At 48.1% G+C, this 20020-nt stretch overlaps 3 protein-coding genes across 6 annotated transcripts; 2 read left to right on the forward strand and 1 right to left on the reverse strand.

The window, feature by feature from the left end:
* On the forward strand, nucleotides 1-4288 carry Ctf1 (cardiotrophin 1). 4 transcript variants are annotated; one of them, XM_045131447.1, is made up of 3 exons: nucleotides 1-78; nucleotides 1381-1502; nucleotides 3293-4288. In XM_045131447.1, exons 1-3 carry the CDS (start codon nucleotides 54-56, stop codon nucleotides 3752-3754), a joined length of 609 nt encoding a protein of 202 aa, XP_044987382.1. In that variant the 5' UTR covers nucleotides 1-53; the 3' UTR covers nucleotides 3755-4288. The 4 variants fall into 4 exon arrangements, 3 of the variants coding, with proteins under 3 accessions (XP_044987382.1, XP_044987381.1, XP_044987383.1); XM_045131446.1 differs by having other exon boundaries at nucleotides 34-78; nucleotides 1378-1502; XM_045131448.1 differs by having other exon boundaries at nucleotides 36-78; nucleotides 1384-1502.
* Nucleotides 4289-5011: 723 nt separating this feature from the next.
* LOC101599443 (cardiotrophin-2-like) lies at nucleotides 5012-11126 on the reverse strand. The gene is made up of 3 exons (XM_004671010.2): nucleotides 11108-11126; nucleotides 10879-11015; nucleotides 5012-5470 (listed from the first exon to the last, which is right to left on the reverse strand). The coding sequence occupies exons 1-3, from the start codon at nucleotides 11124-11126 to the stop codon at nucleotides 5012-5014; spliced, it is 615 nt and encodes a 204-aa protein (XP_004671067.2).
* A 2729-nt stretch (nucleotides 11127-13855) lies between these two features.
* On the forward strand, nucleotides 13856-14501 carry LOC101613690. Its single transcript, XM_004671059.3, has one exon. The coding sequence runs from the start codon at nucleotides 13908-13910 to the stop codon at nucleotides 14415-14417; it is 510 nt and encodes a 169-aa protein (XP_004671116.2). The 5' UTR covers nucleotides 13856-13907; the 3' UTR covers nucleotides 14418-14501.
* The last annotated feature ends 5519 nt before the right edge of the window (nucleotides 14502-20020 follow it).

Below are 20020 nucleotides of genomic sequence, written 5' to 3' on the forward strand. Positions count from 1 at the left end.
CCCCCTCGCCGGGGGGGTGTGTGTGGAGGGAACTGGGATCAGCCAGGGCCAGCATGAGCCAGAGGGAGGGAAATCTGGGTAAGGGACTGAGGGATCAGACCTTGGGTCCTGAGGGGAATAGGAGTCAGAGGGGTCGGAAGCTGGGGTCTGGGACTCTGCACCACCATCCCCAATCCCGGAGGGAAGCGGCCCGGGCGGGGAAGACAGGCTCGGGTGTCAGGTAACGAGCGGGTGAGTGGGGAGACAGGGCAGGCACGGTTTAGAGGAGGCCCGCAGTAGAGGCTACAGGGCAAGGGCTCGGGGGCTCGATCACCGAGTTCACCGGTGAGTACACCCCGGGGAAGGACTGAGGTCCGGCTAGGGACAGGACGCCAGGGTCCCCCAGAGTATTGTGCAGAACCAGGGCTGGGTAGCCCGAGGGGGCGTAGAGTTAGGGAAAGAAATCCTGAAATCTGGGGATCCGCTGAAAGTCAGGCTGCTGAGATGCAAGGTGGGAAACTCGGGCGGGAGAGGAAGGCGGGAGTAGCCGGGTCAGGCTCGGGACTACATTCCCTGCATGCACCGGATGCCAGCACTCTACCTCTCGGGAAATGTAGTCCTTTTCCTGTGGAACTGCCCTCGGGCTTGGGCCAGGGAGGCGGGGCGCTGATCCGTTCGTACTACCCAGCCTAACGTCTCATGTAAGGGGTATTAGGAGCATTAAGGAGGGAATGGGACTTCTGTCTCCCTATCTGTAAACTGGCATTAGAGGGCGTGGTGGTGTTGCAAGCCTTTAATCCTAGCACTCGGGAGGCAGTGGTGGGAGGATCGCCATGAGTTCGAGGCCAGCGTGAGACTACATAGTGAATTCCAGGTCAGGCCCGGCTGGAGTGAGACCCTACCTTGGAAAAACCAGGAAAAGGGGGGGGGGCACATTCCAGTGTGAAGTTCTTTGTTTTGATGATGTTAAATTGCACCGATAGTCATGAAGATCCAAAGATGTGAGCATTGTCCTTACAAGGTCTCACTCAGAGTAAGGCAGATAGATACAGACAGTTGTAAAAGAGCTACCCTGAAGTATGAACAAATGGTCTCAAGTTAAAGGAAGAACTGATTTAGAAAGGGGAAATCTAGATCCTTCACTAAGAAGGCAGTGTTTCATTTTAGTTTTTATAAGATTTCAACAGTGATTTTAAGATAGATGTTTTCAGTAGAGAAACTGCTTAACATAGGTCTACCACCTCATTTTCCCTGTGTTGGATCTGGACAGCTTCTGCCTGGTTTGAATGCTAGAGAATCCAGAGTGTGGACTTCTGGGTTTGGGAAAAAAGAGCCTGTCTGGAGAGGTGGTTAACAAGTGAGATTTGGACTGTCCTCATCCCACTCCCTCTTTCCCAGCAGAAGACGACGCCCAGGCTGACACCCCAATCTCACTCCTTCCTCACTTGGAAGCCAAGATCCGCCAGACACACAGCCTTGCCCACCTCCTCAGCAAATACGCTGAGCAGCTGCTTGAGGAATATGTGAGTGGTAAGGGGTGCTATGGAGTGGGGGAGTGTAGATCACAGAGGTCCTCCACCACTCATTTCCTCAACCTCATTCCCAATGGTTAACTTGCTTTTCTGATCACGCAGTAAATCGAAAGACTCTGTCAATGGCCAAATGATACCCTTGTCTGCCTCAGCTTGGAGGCTCTAGCTTTAGTGTTGGAAATGAGAGACTATGTGAGAAATCAAAGGGAATTCTGGCCTGGGAGTCAGGAAACCTAGATTTGGCTTTGGTGTGATCTTGTAATCTCACTTCCATGGGCTATAAGGTGAAGGAGGTGAACCACATGAACTGTAAATGCTTCCATTTTGGATGTTCAGAGAGACCAAGAAAGGGCTTCAATCTAGGATAAGAAATCTACATCAAATTATTTTTAATTTTTAAATTTTTATTAACATTTTCCATGATTATAAAAAATATCCCATGGTAATTCCCTCCCTCCCCCCTGACATACATCAAATTTAAAAAGGGGGGCAGGGGGGATGGAGAGATGGCTTAGTGGTTAGGCATTTGCCTATGAAGCCAAATGACCCAGTTTTGATTCCCCAGGACCCATGTAAGCTAGATGCACAAGGGGCACAGGCATCTGGAGTTTGTTTGCAGTGGTTGGAGGCCTTGGCATGCCCATTCTCTATCTGTCTCTCTTCTTTCTCTCTCTCTCTCTGCTTGCAAATAAATAACTTAAAAAAAAAAATCCCAGGCCAGGCATGGTGGCGCACACCTTTAATCCCAGCACTTGGGAGGTAGGGGTAGGAGGGTCACTATGAGTTCAACGTCACCCTGAGACCACATAGTGAATTCCAGGTCAGCCTGAGCCACAGTGAGACCCTACCTCAAAAAAAAAGGGGGGGGGGGGGCTGGAGAGATGGCTTAGCGGTTAAGCACTTGCCTGTGAAGCCTAAGGACCCCGGTTCGAGGCTCGACTCCCCAGGACCCACGTTAGCCATATACACAAGGGGGCGCACGCGTCTGGAGTTCGTTTGCAGTGGGTGGAAGCCCTGGCGTGCCCATTCTCTCTCACTCTCTCTCCTCCTCCTCCTCTCTGTCACTCTCAAATAAATAAATAAAAAGAAACAAAAAAATAAATCTATCCCATGAGGGGACATTGACAAAGGAGAGCATCTTTGGTTGAGTCAAGGATCTGTTCTGGCCAAATTAAGATTTACTTAAATTACTGTACTGTAATAGAGGAAGGCTCTAGCTCTGATTCAGAAAGACTAAGGCCTGCAACCTTGAGACCTTGGCCAGTAGTGCTAATACTAAAATAGAAACATTGTCTGGCATAGTGGCACATGACTTTAATCCCAGCACTATTGAGACTGAGGTAGGAGGATCACCATGAGTTTGAGGCCAGTCTGGGCTGTAGAGTGAGTTCCAAGTCAGCCTGGGCTACAGTAAGACCCTGCTTTAAAAAAAAGAAAGAAGAAAAGAGGTAGGGCATGATGGTGTACGCCTTTAATCCCAGCATTTGGGAGACTGAGGTAAATGGATTTGTGTGAGTTAGAGGGATCCTGAGACTACACAGTGATTTCCAGGTCAGCCTGGCCTAGCATAAGACCCTACCTCATAAAACCAAAAAAAGGAAAGAAAAATAAAAAGTAATGTCAGGGGCTGGGGAGATGGCTCAATGGTTAAAGGGTCTTCCTTGGCCGGGTATGATGGTGCACGCCTTTAATCTCATCACTCAGGAAGCAGAAGTAGGAGAGTAGACGAGCCCCCACCCTGATCCCAGGAGCCCCACTGACCGGTGGCCATATCTCTGCAGGTGCAACACCAGGGAGACCCCTTTGGACTTCCGGGCTTCTCACCGCCGCGGCTGCCAGTGGCCGGCCTGAGCGCCCCGGCTGCGGGCCACACGGGGCTGTCGCTGCCCGAGCGGCTGCGGCTGGACGCCGCGGCGCTGGAGGCGCTGCCCGCGCTGCTGGACGTCGTGCGCCGCCGCCAGGCGGAGCTGAACCCGCGCGCCCCGCGCCTGCTGCGGTGCCTGGAGGACGCGGCGCTCCAGGCCCGGGCCCTGGGCGCCGCTCTGGACACCGTGCTGGCCGCGCTGGGCGCCGCGGCCCCAGGGCCCCGGCCGCCGCCTCCCGCCGCCGCCGCCGCCGCCAACTCCGCGGCCGGAGTCTTCTCAGCCAAGGTGCTGGGGCTCCACGTGTGCAGCCTGTACGGCGAGTGGGTGAGCCGCACCGAGGGCGACCTGGGCCAGCTGGTGCCCGGCGGCCCCGCCTGAGAGCGGCGCTGGCCGGGCTGCGCGCCCCCTCCTCTCGGGCTCCACTGCTTTGACTGCCGCGTTTCTGTCAGCGTCCATTCTACGCGCGCCCTCCGATCTCCGAGTCCGCTCAGGGAGCTAGCTTCCTGTGCCCACAGTTCCTTGCGTCCTCTCTCGAACCCCTTTACGTCTCTGGGGCACCTCTGGTCTCTCCCCATCTTTCGTTTTTCCTCAGCTCATGTGGGCGTCTGTACATCTCAGCCTCACTTCACGGAGGTGACACTTTATAGCGGCTTCTCTCCTTCCCTGTCTGTCCTTTCCTGCCTAGAAAGAGTGCCTGCTGGTCCCTGGTGGCAATGCCATCTAGCTCCAGGGTCGTCCCACCTGCTGTGCTCCTTTCCCCACTAGCTCCTTTGGGCCCTGCCCCTCCCCCTTGCTGCTTCACAGCTTCCAGCTGCAGCCTGATCTATAAAGGAGAGAAAACAAGCAACACCTTAGAATTTTATTTGAAAATATATTAATTTTTTGTAAATAAAATGTTTAAAAAGAAAACAATTATTTGTAAATAGTTGTTACAAATGAAAAATTTGACGATACGATCCTTAATGCACAAGGTGGTCCCTCCACATACCTAAAAGGTACAGTATAAATAAATTCATTAAAGACCCAGGCCAGGGATGCCACCTGTCAGTCCTGAACAGGAAGTGGGTGTGTCCTGAGCAGGAAACAAATACAACCTGAGGTCTAGTGGCAGCAGCTGGAAGAACTTCCACTCATCAGGAACTAAAGCCCCTTCAGGCAGAAAGTCTAACAGAAGTCTCAGAGGTAGACAAGGGGAGGAATTAATTAACTCTAGCAAGAAGGAGGCCTCTGTGTTCAGAAAGGCCAGATCGTGACACAGGAAGTGAGGTAGACAGAAACAGGAAGGCAGCCGCTGGTCTTCCCAAAAATTACAGGAAGAGTAGGGTCTCAGGGCAAGCACAGAACAGACCACCTGTCTGTCCTCTAGAAAGTGAAGCCTCTTCAGAGGGCCTCCTCTTTCCAACCAGGAAATAGGAAACCCAGTACCGTTGGCTTGGTGATCCAGGGAACCACCCCCCTCCCATATCTGGTTTTGGCAGGAAGGTCCAGGCAAGTGGAAGTTTGGCTTCCAGGAAATATTCCCAAATACATGGCCCATAGGTCCTGGCTGCAGCACCTTCTCTAGCCTAGAAGCAAGGCAGAAAAGAGACTCTGAAGAAGGAGCTGGTGCAGCTCCTAAGGGGAAGTCCTAGCCCTCTATGCTGGGTATTTGGCCTTGAGCAGGGCCAAGTCCCTTACAGCCCGGTCTGTCCAGTGACCATATTCACGGGTCACTATGTAGCCTCGACATTTCCTCTCAAAAGCTGAGGCCCCAAAAGGTACAAGGCCCAGAGTATCCTCTTCTGGGGGGATAGGCAGCCCTAAGGCAGTCATGATGGCAGCCATGTTGCCCAGTAGGCCTTGAGCCCTAAGTCTTGCAGTTGCTAGCTGGGCCAGCAGGATGGGACTGCCAGGATTCAGGTCACTCTGGTCATCGCCTACAAGCTGGAGATGCTGGGATAAAGCCAGGAAGGCTTCCTGACCACGGCTTAGTCGCTCCACGTCGTCCAGGGCATGCCAGATCCTGAAGGAGACAGCGGCTGGAGGCAGGCTGCTGAGCTGAAGCTCGGGGGCTGAAAAGCCAGGGTCACTGAAGGGGCTGCCCTGGTACTGGAGCTGCATGAGTGACAAACACAAACAGAAGTTAGGGGACAAAGGAGTGTCTGAGACACAAGGTTTGGGACTCTGAGACTGGCAGCCTTCCACAGGGAGCCACCATTCACCACCCCTCAGGAGCTGGAGGGCTGTGCTAAGAGAGTAGGGCATTATAGACTCCACTTCCCCTCTGCCCGAGCTGTGCAACATTAATTCCCAAAAGTCCAGAATTCCACATGGTGGAGTCACTGTGACGATGTGAAATAATACATGTAAAGCATAATACATGTGACATGCAGTGAGGAGGTGAAAGCCACCATTGAGTAATCATATGTAAGTATCAGTAAATACTGTAATATTTTCTAATATTTTATAAATTTTACTATGATTTCTTATTTTAAAATGTTTTGCCGGGTGTGGTGGCGCACACCTTTAATCCCAGCACTCGGGAGGCAGAGGTAGGAGGATCGCCGCGAGTTCGAGGCCACCCTGAGACTCCATAGTGAATTCCAGGTCAGCCTGGACCAGAGTGAAACCCTACCTCGAAAAACCTAAAATGTTTTGTTTATCTATTTGAGAGAGAAAGAGAGAAAAAAAATGGGCATGCCAGGGCCTTTAGCCACTGAAAACAAACTCCAGGCTGACCTGGAATTCATTATGTAGTCTCAAGGTGGCCTTGAACTCACTATGATCCTCCTACCTCTGCCTCCCACAGTGGGGGCTGAGATTAAAGGTGTACACCACCACACCTAGTTTCACTTTTTTTTTTTTTTTTTTGAGGTAGGGTCTCAATCTAGCCCAGGCTGACCTGGAATTCACTATGTAGTCTCAGGGTGGCCTTGAACTCAGGTATCCTCCTACCTCTGCCTCCCAAGGGCTGGGATTAAAGGCATGTACCACCATGCCAGGCATTTTTTTCTTTTTTTGAGAGAGAATGGGTACACCAGGGCCACCAGCCACTACAAAAGAACTCCAGAGGCATGTGTCACCTTGTGCATCTAGCTTATGTGGGTCCTGGGGCATTTAACCTAGGTCCCCCTCAACTTTGCTGGCAAACACCTTAACCACTAAACCATCTCTCCAGCCACCCTCCCCCCCCCTTTTTTTGTGGTAGGAACTCATTCTAGCCTAGGCTATACTGGAATTCACTATGTAGTCTCAGGCTGGCCTCAAACTCATGGCAGTCCTCCTACCTCTGCCTCCCAAATGCTGAGATGAAAGGCATGAGCCACCATGCCTGGTTTTCCATAAAATATTTTTGTAAAACTCCAGATGTGTGAGCCACTTTTTGCATCATTTTTGCTTTACATGGTTACTGGGGAATTGAACCTGATAGGTTTTGCAAGTAAGTGCCTTTAACCACTAAGCAATCTCCACAGCCATACTGTGATAATTTATAAATTCTAGTATATTATTAAAATGTAGTTACAGCCAGGCATGGTGGTGCATGCCTTTAATCCCAGCACTCAGGAGGAAGAGATAGGAGGATCTCTGTGAGTTCGAGACTTGCCTGTGATTATAGAGTGAATTCCAAGTTAGCCTGGGCTAGAGCAAGAACCTGCCTCAACAACAACAAAAATGTAGTTACAGTCTAGGCATAGTGGCACATGCCTTTAATTCCAGCACTTGGGAGGTTGAGATAGGAGGATCACCATGGGTTTGAGGCCAGCCTGGTCTACAGAATGAGTTCCAAGCCAGCCTCAACTAGAGTGAGATCCTGCCTCAAAAAAGATAAATAAGACCCTGCTGTGGTGGCTTATGCCTTTAAACCCAGCACTTGGGAGGCAGCGGTAGAAGGATTGCTGCAAGTTCTTGGTCACCCTGAGAACACAGAGTGAATTCCATGTCAGCATGGGCTAGAGTGAGACCCTACCTCGGGGGAAAAAAAAAAAAAGACAAATAAAATACAATGTACTTACAGCCCAGCCCTTTGTTTCTTTGTTTCTTTCTTTGCCTCCTTCTTTCTTTCTTTCTTTCTTTCTTTCTTTCTTTCTTTCTTTCTTTCTTTCTTTCTTTCTTCTTTGGTTCTTCAAGGTAGGGTCTCACTCTAGTCCAAACGGACCTGGTATTCACTATGTAGTTTCAGGGTGGCCTCAAACTCACGGTGACCCTCCTACTTCTGCTTCCCCAGTACTGGGATTAAAGGCATGAGGCACCACTCCCAGCTTTATTTATTTTTTTTATGAAAGAGGAAGAGAATTAGCACACCAGGGCCTCCAGCCACGCAGTTGAACTCCAGCTGTGTTACCTTGTGCTCATGCATGACATTGTGCATGTGTCACCTTGTGCATCTGGTTTATGTGGGATCTGGGAAGTAGAACCTGGGTTCTTAAGCTTTACAGGCAAGTGCCTTAACTTCTAAGCCATCTCTTCAGTCCTTTTTTAAAAAATATTTTTTAAATTTAATTTATTAGATTTCTTTTCAGCAAACACAGGCAGTTTGGTACCATTGTTTAGGCTCATCCATGACCTACCCCCTCCCAATGGCCCTTCCTTGTTGATGTAAATGGGTCGTGCATTGTGGAGTTAGCCCACAGTTATTGGTACGATAAATGTCTCTGCATATCATGACCCAACATGTGACTCTGACATTCTTTCTGCCCCCTCTTCCACAAAATTTCCCTGAGCCATGTTGGGTTCATTTTTGGTCTGCTTCAGTGCTGAGGTGTTGGGTAAAAATATTTTTATTTATTTATTTGATAGAAAAAGAGGAAGAGAGAGAATGGGTGCACCAGGGCCTCCAGCTACTGCAGATGAATTCCAGATGCATGTGCCCCCTTGTGCATCTGGCTAATGTGCATCCTGGGGAATCGAACCTGGGTCCTTTGGCTTTGCAGGCAAATGCCTTAACTGCTAAGCCATCTCTCCAGCCTTTTTAATTTTTGTGGGTTTTTTTTTTTTTTTTTTTTTGAGACAAGGTCTTCTTCCAATAAAAAGCTCACAATGCTCCCTTCTCCTCCTGAGTGCTGGGCTGACAGATGTCCACTATTACACAAAAATTGACACATTGAATATAGAATCTTTTTTGCGTGTGTATGTGTATGTGGTGAATGTATGTATATTCTTATATGTGTGACACACAAATGTGTAGGTACATATACATGTGTGTATTACCCTTCATTTTACATGAGTGCTAGGGATCTAAACTCAGGTCCTTATGATTGTATGGCAAGCACTTTTTCAATATCTTTAAATTTTTATTTATTTATTTCAGAGAGAGAGAATAGGCATGCCAGGGGCTTCCAGCCACTGCAAATGAACTCCAGACACATTGTGGCACTTTGTGCATGTAGCCTACGTGGGTCCTGGGGAATCAAACCTGGGCCCTTTGGCTTTGCAAGCAAATGCCTTAACCACTAAGCCATCTCTCCTGCCCAGCAAGCACTTTTTATTTATTTACTTGCAAGCATAGAGAAAGAAGAAAGAGAACACCAGGACATCCAGCTGCTGCAAATGAACTCCAGATGCATATGCCACTTTATGCATCTGGCTTTATGTGGATACTGGCAAATTGAACTTGGGTCATTAGACTTTGCAGGCAAGCACCCAAACTGCTGAGCCATATCTCCAACCCCTTTTTCCTATTTCTTTGAGGCAGAGTCTCATGTATCCTAAGCTGGTCTTGAACTTGCTATGCAGCCAAGGATAACCTTGAACTCTCGATCCTCCTTGTGCCACCTCCTAACTGTTGTGATTACCAGCAGTTTATTTACTTACTTGCACTTGTGTGTGTGCTCGTATGCAGCAGGCTCTCTTGCCTGCCTGGTTGTATGTGGGCATTGGAAAACTGAACCTGGGCTGCCAGACTTTGCAAGCAAACACCTTTAACCACTGAGCCATCTCCCCAACCCCAGAACCTTCTTCTTCTTCTTCTTCTTTTTAGAGAGAGAGAGAGGAGATAGAGAATTGCTATGGCAGGTCCTCAGTCCCTGTGATGGAATTCCAGAGGTTTGCTCCACCTAGTGGGTATGTGCAACCTTGAGCTGCTCTCGCCTTTGTGCATTTGGCTAATACAGGATCTTAGGCTTCTCAGGCAAGTGCCTTAACTGCTAAGCCACCTCTCCAGGTCTGTCTTCAATTTTTATTTATTTGTGTGAAGAGAGAGAGAAAGAGAGTGAGAATGTGTCAGGGCCTCTTGGTACTGTAAGCAAACTCCATATACATGATCTCTTTCTATAGGTATTGGAACTTGCAAGCAAGCACATTTAACTGCTTAGCCATCACTCCATTCCAATCCCAATATGTAGAATTTTTAAATTTAATTTTTATTTATTTATTAGAGAGAGAGAAATAAAGAGGCATGTAGAGAGAAAGAAAGAGAGTGGGCATGCCAGGGCATCCAGCCACTGCAAATGAACTCCAGATGTGTGGGCCACCATGTGCATCTGGCTTATGTGGGTCCTGGGGAATCGAACCTGGGTCCTTTGACTTTTCAGGTAAGTGCCTTAATCGCTAAGCCATCTCTCCAGCCCTGTATAATCTTTTTTGTTGTTGGTTTTTTGAGGTAGGGTCTCACTCTAGCCCAGGCTGGCCTGGAACTCATGGTGATGCTCCTCCTACCTCTGCCTCCTGAGTGCTGGCATCAAAGGCACACCCACACCTGACGCTTAGAATCTTAATGCACACTGATATGTCACCTAGTCCCATATTTCCACTTTACAGGTGGAGAAACTGAGGCGTAGGGTACCCAAGGCTATGTAGGGAATAGTGCTAGACCCTAGATTATGGAACTTCCTATTGATATAAGATGCAGTACAGTGAAAGAGCTGCAAACTTCAGGCTCCCAGGATAGCATATGTGTGATTTGGGAAGAGGTGGGGCTAAGATAGAGGGTAGCTAGCATTTCACACAATGAGATCCCTGCTTGAGACTGACATTCATATTCAAAATGGGAACAGGCTGGGCATGGCTTACACCTTTAATACCAGCAGAGGTAGGAGGATCACCTTGAGTTTGAGGCCAAGCCTGGGGTACATAAAGTTCCAGGTCAGCCAGGGCTAGAGTAAGACATTGACTCAAACACACACACACACACACACACACACACACGCATGCACGCACGCACAAACAAACAAACCAGCACCACATGGGCCAAACAAAAAACATTTGTGGGTTCAGGCCCATCAAGAAGGCTTGAAGCTTTACCTCTGTATAGTGGGTGGAAAAAAAAAAAGAAGGAGGAGCCTATACAATTACACAATGGAGTTCCACAGGCCTGGTTTCAGATCCTAACACTGCCAGTATCTGGGAGAATGGACTGGCCCAAGGTCACCTAGCCACCAGTGATGACGCTCAAGTGAATGTGTCTCTGGTGAAGAGTCTCTGTGTCTCAGGCCCACAGAGGAATCTCCTGGACTTGCCCTGCTCCACTCCACTGACCCGGTCATTGATCTCCCCCTGGACTCTGGCTTGAGCTCAGCATCACTTACATAGGTCTGCAGCAGTGTCGATGTATTCTTCTGCATGTAGAGGGCCAGGCTGTAGGCTTGGCTGATGGGCTCTGCTGGGGAGATGGGGGCCGCAGGACTGAGGAGTGGCAACAACAGGCTCAGTAGGTAGAGGGACCCTGGCAGAGGACATCAAAGGTCAGCACCAAATCCCTGACACTGCCTGCTTGCTCACTTATTCATTCTTTCCAACAACTCTTTCAAAGAATACAGCCCCTGTGACAGGCCATAGCTTGTCTATTAAGTCAGGGCAAAACTCACCTGGCAGACAAATTGTTTCCAGCTCAGAACTCCACTTCAAGTTCCTTTGAATTCCACACTCAGGTATTCTGTTTGTCTTTTTTTTTGGGTGGGGGGGTGAGGGTAGGGTTTTGCCCTAGCCCAGACTGACCAGGACTTCTCTACGTATGTAGTCTCAGGCTGGCCTTAAACTCACAGCAATCATCCTACCTCTGCCTCCCTAGTGCTGGCATTATAGGACTGTGCCACTGTGCTTAGCTATGTGTTTCTTTTCTTTTTCTTTTCTTTTTTTTTTTTGTTGTTGTTCATTATTTATTTATTTATTTGAGAGCGACAGACATAGGGAGAAAGACAGATAGAGGGAGAGAGAGAGAATGGGCGCACCAGGGCTTCCAGCCTCTGCAAATGAACTCCAGACACGTGTGCCCCCTTATACATCTGGCTAACATGGGACCTGGGGAACCGAGCCTCGAACCGGGGTCCTTAGGCTTCACAGGCAAGCGCTTAACCGCTAAGCCATCTCTCCAGCCCAGCTATGTGTTTCTTACCCTAAATGAAATACAAGAATATTCCCATTGTGAAACTTCATCTGGCTATAAATTTGATTTGTATATTTTTAGTATATTTGTTACTTTTGTTTTTTCAATTTTACTGTTATTATTATTATTATTGGTTTTTTGAGATAAAGTCTCACTCTAGCCCAGGCTGACTTGGAATTCACTGTGTAGTCTCAGGGTGGCCTCAAATTTACAGTGATCCTCCTACCTCTGCCTTCTGAGTGCTGGGATTAAAGGTGTGCCACCATACCCAGCTCATATTTGTTACTTTTAAAATATTTTATTTTATTTTATTTATTTGAGAGAGGGAGGGAAGCAGAGGCAGATAGAAAGAGAATGGGTGCACCAGAGCCTTCAGCTGCTGCTAACGAATCCCAGATGCATGCACCACCTTGTGCATCTGACTTATGTGGGTCCTGGGTAATTGCACCTGGGTCCTTTGTAGGCAAGGGCCTTAACCACCAAGTCATCCCTCCAACCCCAATTTGCTACTTTTAATAAAAACTTTCAAACAATGAAAGATGTATCTAAACTGGAACTGCTTGCCCCTTCCTTCCACTGACTACTGCCACCTCAGCCTGAGCCCCATCACCTCTCTTCTCCCTGGTCTATCTCCACCTGTGTTCTCCCTGTGCAGGCCTCCATGTCCAAGCACACTCCTTCCCTTCCCTGACATTTGCATAACTCTCCAGTCATTCAGAGTAAAGTCCAAAGCCATAGTGTGTTCAAAAAGGTTCTGTGCCTGGGCACTGCCTTTCTTTGTTTCTTTTTTTATTTTATTTATTTATTTATTTTGTTTTTTCGAGGTAGGGTCTCACTGTAGCCCAGGCTGACCTGGAATTCACTATGTAGTCTCAGGGTGGCCTCAAACTCATGGTGATCCTCCTACCTCTGCCTCTCAATAGCTGGGATTAAAGGCATGCACCACCATGCCCGGCTCCTTCTTTTTTATTTTTATTTTTGTTATTTTTAAATTTGTTTTTGTTTATTCTTATTTATTTGAGTGTGACAGAGAGAGAAAGAGGCAGAGAGAGAGAGAATGGATGCCCCAGGCCCTCCAGCCACTGCAAACGAGCTCCAGACGCGTGCGCCCCCTTGTGCATCTGGCTAACGTGGATCCTGGGAAATCAAGCCTCGAACTGGGGTCCTTAGGCTTCAGAGGCAAGCGCTTAACCACTAAGCCATCTCTCCAACCCTCTGTTTTTAGTTTTTTAAATATTTTTGTTTATTTACATTTAGAGACAGACAGAGAGAGAGAGAGAGAATGGGTGCAATGGAGCCTTTTGCTGCTGCAAGAAAGCTCCAGATGCATGTGTCATTTTGTGTATCTGGCTTTACATGGGTACTGGGGAATCAAACCTGGGTCCTTTGGCTTTGCTGGCAAGCACCTTAACAGCTGAGACATCTCTACAGCCCTTTCTTCTTTGAGATAGGATTTCATGTAGTCCAGGCTGGCCTCAAACTCACTATGTAGCTAGGGAATTGAACCCAGGCTTCAGGCTTTGCAAGCAAGTACCTTTAACCACTGAGCAAACTCTCCAGCCCTAATATATATATATATATACACACACACACATATGTGGTTTTTCAAGGTAGGGTTTCACTGTAGTCCAGCCTGACCTGGAATTCACTATGTAGTTTATGTAGTTTTAAGGTGGCCTCGAACTCATGGTGATCCTCCTACCTCTGCCTACCAAGTGCTGGGATTAAAGAAGTGTGCTAACACACCTGGCTCCCTATGTTTTTTTAAATTGCTTGTGAATTTTATTGTATGACTCTACTGGATGTTGGTCCCATCAGGTTATACTCTTATATCCTCTCTCCCCTGCCCCCAATCCACTGCCCTCCTCCCCATGGGGTCATGAATGCATCAGTCAGTCTCCATGGGGGCAGGAGACAATGCCACAGGACACTCCTTCCCACTCTGTGGCTCTTACAATCTTTCGGCCCCCACCCCAGCTTTGTGTTTTCTAGGCAAAGCAACTGAGCTACATCCTCAGTCACTAGCCTTCCTTTTACTTTTTACTTTGAGATAGAGTCTCACTAAGTTGCTCAGGCTGGCCTTCCACTTTCCATTTGCCCGCTACATCAGCCTCCTGTGTGCTGGGATTAGTGCCTGGACTAGAGTTAAACCCTGCCTCAAAAAAATAAAAATAGCGGGCAGCCGGGGCGCAGAGGGCGTTCGCGGCGGTCGCCACGGGCAGCGGCTGCAGAATGTTGGCCACCAGAGCTCTTAGCCTAATCGGCAAGCGAGCCATTTCCACCTCAGTGTGTGTTCGAGCACATGGAAGTGTTGTGAAGAGTGAAGACTATGCGCTCCCCGCCTATGTGGATCGGCGTGACTACCCTTTGCCTGATGTGGCCCATGTGAAGCATCTGTCTGCCAGCCAGAAGGCCCTGAAGGAGAAGGAGAAGGCCGACTGGGGCAGCCTGAGTAGAGATGAGAAAGTCGAGTTGTACCGCATTCGGTTTAACGAGAGCTTTGCAGAGATGAACAGGACCACCAACGAGTGGAAGACGGTTGTGGGTGTGGCCATGTTCTTCATTGGCTTCACTGGCCTCATTTTGATCTGGGAGAAGCTCTACGTGTATGGCCCCATCCCACACACCTTTGATGAAGAGGGGGTGGCCATGCAGACCAAGCGGATGCTCGACATGAAGTCAAACCCCATCCAGGGCTTCTCCGCCAAGTGGGACTACGACAAGAACGAGTGGAAGAAATGAGAGCTGGCTGCTCGGTGTATTTACTGAAGCTCTTATGTCCCAGTACTGATGCTAATAAATGACAGTTTACGTGGAAAAAAAAAATAAATAAAATAAAATAAAATAAAATAAAATAAGATACCTTCCTGCTTCAGGCTCTCTAGTATTGGGATTACAAGGCATGTGCTACCACACTGGCATGATTTACTTCTTTTCTAAAAACTATTTTATTTATTTACTTATTCAAGATAGAGAACGGGCACACCAGGACCGATAGCCATTGCAAACAAACTTCAGATGCAAGAGCCACTTTGTATATCTGGCTTAGGTGGGTACTGGGAATTGAACCTAGGTCCTTAGGCTTTGCAGGCACCACACCCAGCTGATTTACTTCTTTATCGCTTGTATCATGTATCTAAAAAGTCACCATCAGGCCAGGTGTGGTGGCACATCCCTTTATCTCAGCATTTGGGAGGCAGAGGTAGGAGGATCATCCTGAGTTCAAAGCCACCCTGAGACTACATAGTGAGTTCAGGTCAGCTTGGGCTAGAGTGAGACCCTACCTTGAAAAACCTACAAAAAAAGTCATCATCAGACAGTAAGTAGTTTCGTTGTTGTTGTTGTTTTTTGTTTTTTAAATCTAGAAAAGAACCAGACGTTAGAATTTTGCCTTTTCCTGCTACATACCCCAAGAGCTCTGGACGGTGCTGTCAGCCCTGACAGCTGCAGGCTATATAGCACCTGTGGATTCAACCAACTACAGATGAAAAATGACGTAATGACATTTGGGCCAGGCATGGTGGCGCACGCCTTTAATCCCAGCACTGGTGAGGCACAAGTAGGAGGATTGCCATGAGTGTGAGCCACCCTGAGACTACATAGTGAATTCCAAGTCAGTCTGGGATAGAGTGAAACCCTACCTCAAAAATAAATAAATAAATAAATAAATAAATAAATAAATAAATAAATAAGGGCTGGAGAGATGGCGTAGCGGTTAAGCGCTTGCCTGTGAAGCCTAAGGACCCCGGTTCGAGGCTCGGTTCCCCAGGTCCCACGTTAGCCAGATGCACAAGGGGGCGCATGCGTCTGGAGTTCGTTTGCAGAGGCTGGAAGCCCTGGCGCGCCCATTCTCTCTCTCCCTCTACCTGTCTTTCTCTCTGTATCTGTCGCTCTCAAATAAATTTAAAAAAATTTAAAAAAATGTTTAAAATAAATAAATAAATAAAAGGACTGATGAGATGGCTCAGCAGTTAAAGGTGCTTGCTTGCAAAAGCCTGATGACCATTCCCCAGTACCCACATAAAGCCAGATGCACAAAGTGGCACATGAATCTGGAGTACATTTGCAGTGGCAGGCGGCCCTGGAATGTCCATTCTCTCTCTCTCAAAACAGAAAAAGACCTATTTTGAAAACAACAAAATAAAAGCCAGATGTGGTGGTGCATGCCTTCAATCCCAGCACTTGGGAAGCAAAGGTAAGAGGATTACCATGAGTTTGATGCCACCCTGAAACTGCATAGTGAATTCCCAGTCATCCTGGGCTAGAGTGAGACCCTACCTTGAAAAAAAAAAAAAAAAAAAAAGGAAGAAAAAGAGCTGGGCCTGATGGCTCATGCCTTTAATTCCAGCACTTGTGATGCAGAGGGAGGAAGATTGTGTGAGTTCAAGGCCTCCCTGAGACCTTGAAAAACAAAGTAAAAGAAAAAAAAATAAGGCTGGAGAGATGGCTTAGTAGTTAATGCACTTGCCTGCAAAGCCAAAGGACCCAGGTTTGATTCCCCAGGACCCACGCAAGCCAGATGCATAAAGTGGCACATGCATCTGGAGTTCATTTGAACCGGCTGGAAGCTCTGGAGTGCCTGTATACATTCTCTCTCTCTCTTTCCCTCTTGAATAAATAAAAAAAATTTTTTTGGAGGTAGGGTCTCACTCTAGCTGAGGCTGACCTGGACTTCACTATGTAGTCTCAGGGTAGCCTTGAACTCACGGTGATCACCTACCTCTGCCTCCCAAGTGCTAGGATTAAAGGTGTGTACCACCATGCCTGGCTTCTAAAAATAAAATATTTTAAAAAGAAAAAAATGACATTTGTACTGGGTATGTAGACTATTTTTCCTTGTCTAAATAATGCAATATAACAGCTACTCATGTAGCACTGACATTGTATCAGTTATTATAAGTAATCTAGAGATGATTCAGAATAGGTTGGAGCATTGTGTAGCTTATATACAAACATCACTGCATTTTATATAAGGGACTAGAGCATTATCCGGGCATGGGAGTCTGTCTTAAAATCAGTCCCCTGTAGATACCAAGGAGAGTCTGAACTAGCACATAAGAGGCCCCCAATAAATACTCATTGAATGAAAAATGAATAAAGCCTCTATGTAAAAGGTTGTGGAGGTTTTCAGCTGGTGCACTGAAGAGCCAGATGTGGCTGGCAGTGCCTTCTGCTTTCCTGGTCTCTGGGCCCTGGTGACCTGTCCCCTCACTCACCTAGCAGACAGCACATGCTCCCTCCTTGGCTCTTTCCTCTGAGATCTCTGGGTTTCCAGGATACCTATCCTCTTCTCCCTCTGGTTTTATACCTGAGGCTGAGCCCTAGAGCCGCCCATGAGGGAGGGAAGTATCTCTGCCCCGGGGAAGGAGGGCAGGCAGTGGACAGGGTCCTGGCAAAGAATGAAGCAGACCCTGCCAAGAGACAGGACCGGGAGAGGTTTGGGAGGGACCCAGATGAGGGCACGTATTCTAGGCTAAGTGGAAGCCCCTGAGGCAGGAAAGGGAGCACTAAGATGATACCCTAGACCCTTACAGCCACCAAGCTAAACCCTAAACCGTGGTGGTAAGGAAGGTAGGGGCAAGGGCAGGGAGAGGATTATGGGGGACAAAGGGACCGCCCTGCTCCCTGCTGCTCGGCACGTCCTGGGATCCAGTTACCCATGAGAAGGCCGCCCCCTGCTCCGCCCATGGGGACCCAGGCACTGGGCCTTCTCTTCTAAGGAGTTTGGAAAAGGGATAGGAGGAGTGATGTGGGAACCCCATCACCTACACCCAGGTGCACACTCTCCCACACACATGTACTGGCACACAATAAGCTGGTGTACAGTCTCATGTCTTCATTCCTCCAGGCATGTCTGGACCCTACTGTGTGTTCCCTGTTCTAGGTGCTTGGCACAAAGCACAGAACAGAAATCTCTGTCCTCATAGAGCTGACATTAGTAGGCATGTCTATGTGCATATCAGGTGTACACATGTCACATACCCAGAGTCCCAGAAATGATTGTGTCCTGAATGCGTGGAAGCCCAGCCCAGGGCCCCTGTACAGAGCAGAGGTGCACCATACATAGTTACACACCGCTAGCCACGTCTTAGCCTCTGACAGAATTTGAGATCCTGTCCCCCTGCCCAGGTGCAATATGCAGGGACACACACACACACACACACACACACACACACACACACATTTTCTCTCTTTCTGAAAACCTCCTCCCTGGGAAAACTTGTGGCTGAGGAGCAGGCTGGGGGACCAAGATGTGGCTTCTGTTCCCTCTTCAGAGCTTTCACAGCTTCTCCATGATGGAATGATGGTCAAGTCAGACAAGTGACAGTGTCAGAGCAGTCAGCTAGGTCTCTGTGCCCTTCAAGGGAGGAAGACAGTTCTGCCCTGCCTCCCCTGGCTGAGGGTTACATGGAGGGAGAGGAGGCGCACATTCACTCAACTGATACAATACATCACCTACTGTATGTGATGCTGAGGTGAATGGGCGGGGGGTTCTCCCAATGACGGAGACCAATACCAATCATATGAGCTAATAAAAACTAAGGTTTCAGACAGGTATGGTGACAAACACCTGGAATCCCAGTGCTCAGGAGGCTGAGGCAGAGGGATAACAGTTTTGAAACCAATTTGAGCTACATAGTGAGACAGTTTCAAAAATAAAATGGGGGCTGGAGGGATGGTCTAGCAGTTATGGCACGTGTCTGCAAAGCCAAAGGACCCAGGTTCGATTACCCAGGAGCCACATTAGCCAGATGCACAAGGGGGCACACGCATCTGGAGTTTGTTTGCAGTGGCTGGAGGCCCTGGTGCGCCCATTCTCTTTCCCCCTCTCTCTCTCTCTGTCAAATAAATAAAAAAAATATTTTTTAAAAAAAATAATAAAATGGGGCTGGAGAGATGGCTTAGCAGTTAACGTGTTTGCCTGTGAAGCCTAAGAACTCATGTTGGAATCTCTAGGTTCCACGTAGCCGGATGCAGTGATGCAAGCATGCAATATCGCACATGTACACAAGGGGGTGCATGCATCTGGAGTTTGTTCAAAGCAGCAAAGGCTGTGGCATGCTCATTCTCTCTCTCTGTCTCTGCCTCCCCCCCCCACCTCTCTCAAAATAAATTTAAAAAATAGAAAAACATTAAATAAGGGGCTGGAGAGATGGCTTAGCAGTTAAGGTGCTTGCTTGTGAAACCTAATGACCCATGTTTGATTCCCCAATACCCCCATTAGCCAGATGAACAAGGTAGTGCATGCATTTGGAATTCATTTGCAGTGGCTTGGAGGCCCTGGTGTGCCCGTTCTCTTTCTTTCTCAAATAAATAAAATATAAGTAAATAAATAAATAAAATGAGGATTGAGGAGATGGCTTTGTGGTTAAAGGTACTTGCTCACAAAGCCTGACAGCTCAGGTTCGATTCTCCAGTACCCACATAAACCCATAAGTACAAGGTGACACTTGTGTCTGGAGTTTGCAGCAGTAGGAGGCCCTAGCATGCCCATTCTCATTCCCTCTCAAATAAATAAATATTTAAATATTTTAAAAAGCCAGTTTTGGTGGCACACACTTTTGGTCCCAGCATTCTGGAGACTGAGTTCTAGGCCAGCCATGGCTAGAGTGAGATCCTCCCTAAAAATAATACTAAAAAATAATAAAATAAAATAACCCAAGGTTTCCTAAACTGACAAGGGGCTGAGAAGCATTAAAAAAAAAAAGGTCAGTATGATTAGTTGGGGATAAGAAAAGCTTAGTTAAGGAGCTTAGGGCCCAGAAAGGGGTGGTTACTTACCTAAAGACACACAGTAAAGCCAGGGCAGATCCTAGGCCCTTGTTCAACTTGGGGCTGGAGGTAGGTGTCCCAGTCTGGACCGTGGGCTCAAGCAGAAAGGAGGTTGAGGACATAGATGGTTTTGAATTGGGGGCTCTTCTAAATAGTATCTCCAGGGATGGGGGTTGTCAGGCTGTTGGTTGGGGCCTGTGCTGGGCAGGCAGTGATGTCAGAGGATTAGGGTAGGCCCATTGAGTGTGTGCACTGAGGCATGGCTGGGTCACGACTGCTGTGTACAGGGAGGAGGGTGGAGGGGCACAGACACTTGATCTGTATTATTCACAGGTGGTGTGTGTGGGCCTCACCCAAGAGGGTAGGCCAACCCCCTCCCAGCCTCACCACTGCCTCCTCTCTCAGGGGCTTCACCTTTTCCTGGATCTCCAGGTGCCTTTCACTCCAAGACTAGTTATTATTGTCCAATGTGTGGTCCACCTGGCTCTATCTCTGTTCTAGTCTCATCAAAAGCTGATCCCAGCACTTTGGGACTTAGCAGGTTTGGGTTCTAGCCCTAACCTTGTTCATCA

Source organism: Jaculus jaculus, chromosome 12 (assembly GCF_020740685.1).
Source record: "Jaculus jaculus isolate mJacJac1 chromosome 12, mJacJac1.mat.Y.cur, whole genome shotgun sequence".
Classification (NCBI taxonomy): Eukaryota; Metazoa; Chordata; class Mammalia; order Rodentia; family Dipodidae; genus Jaculus; species Jaculus jaculus.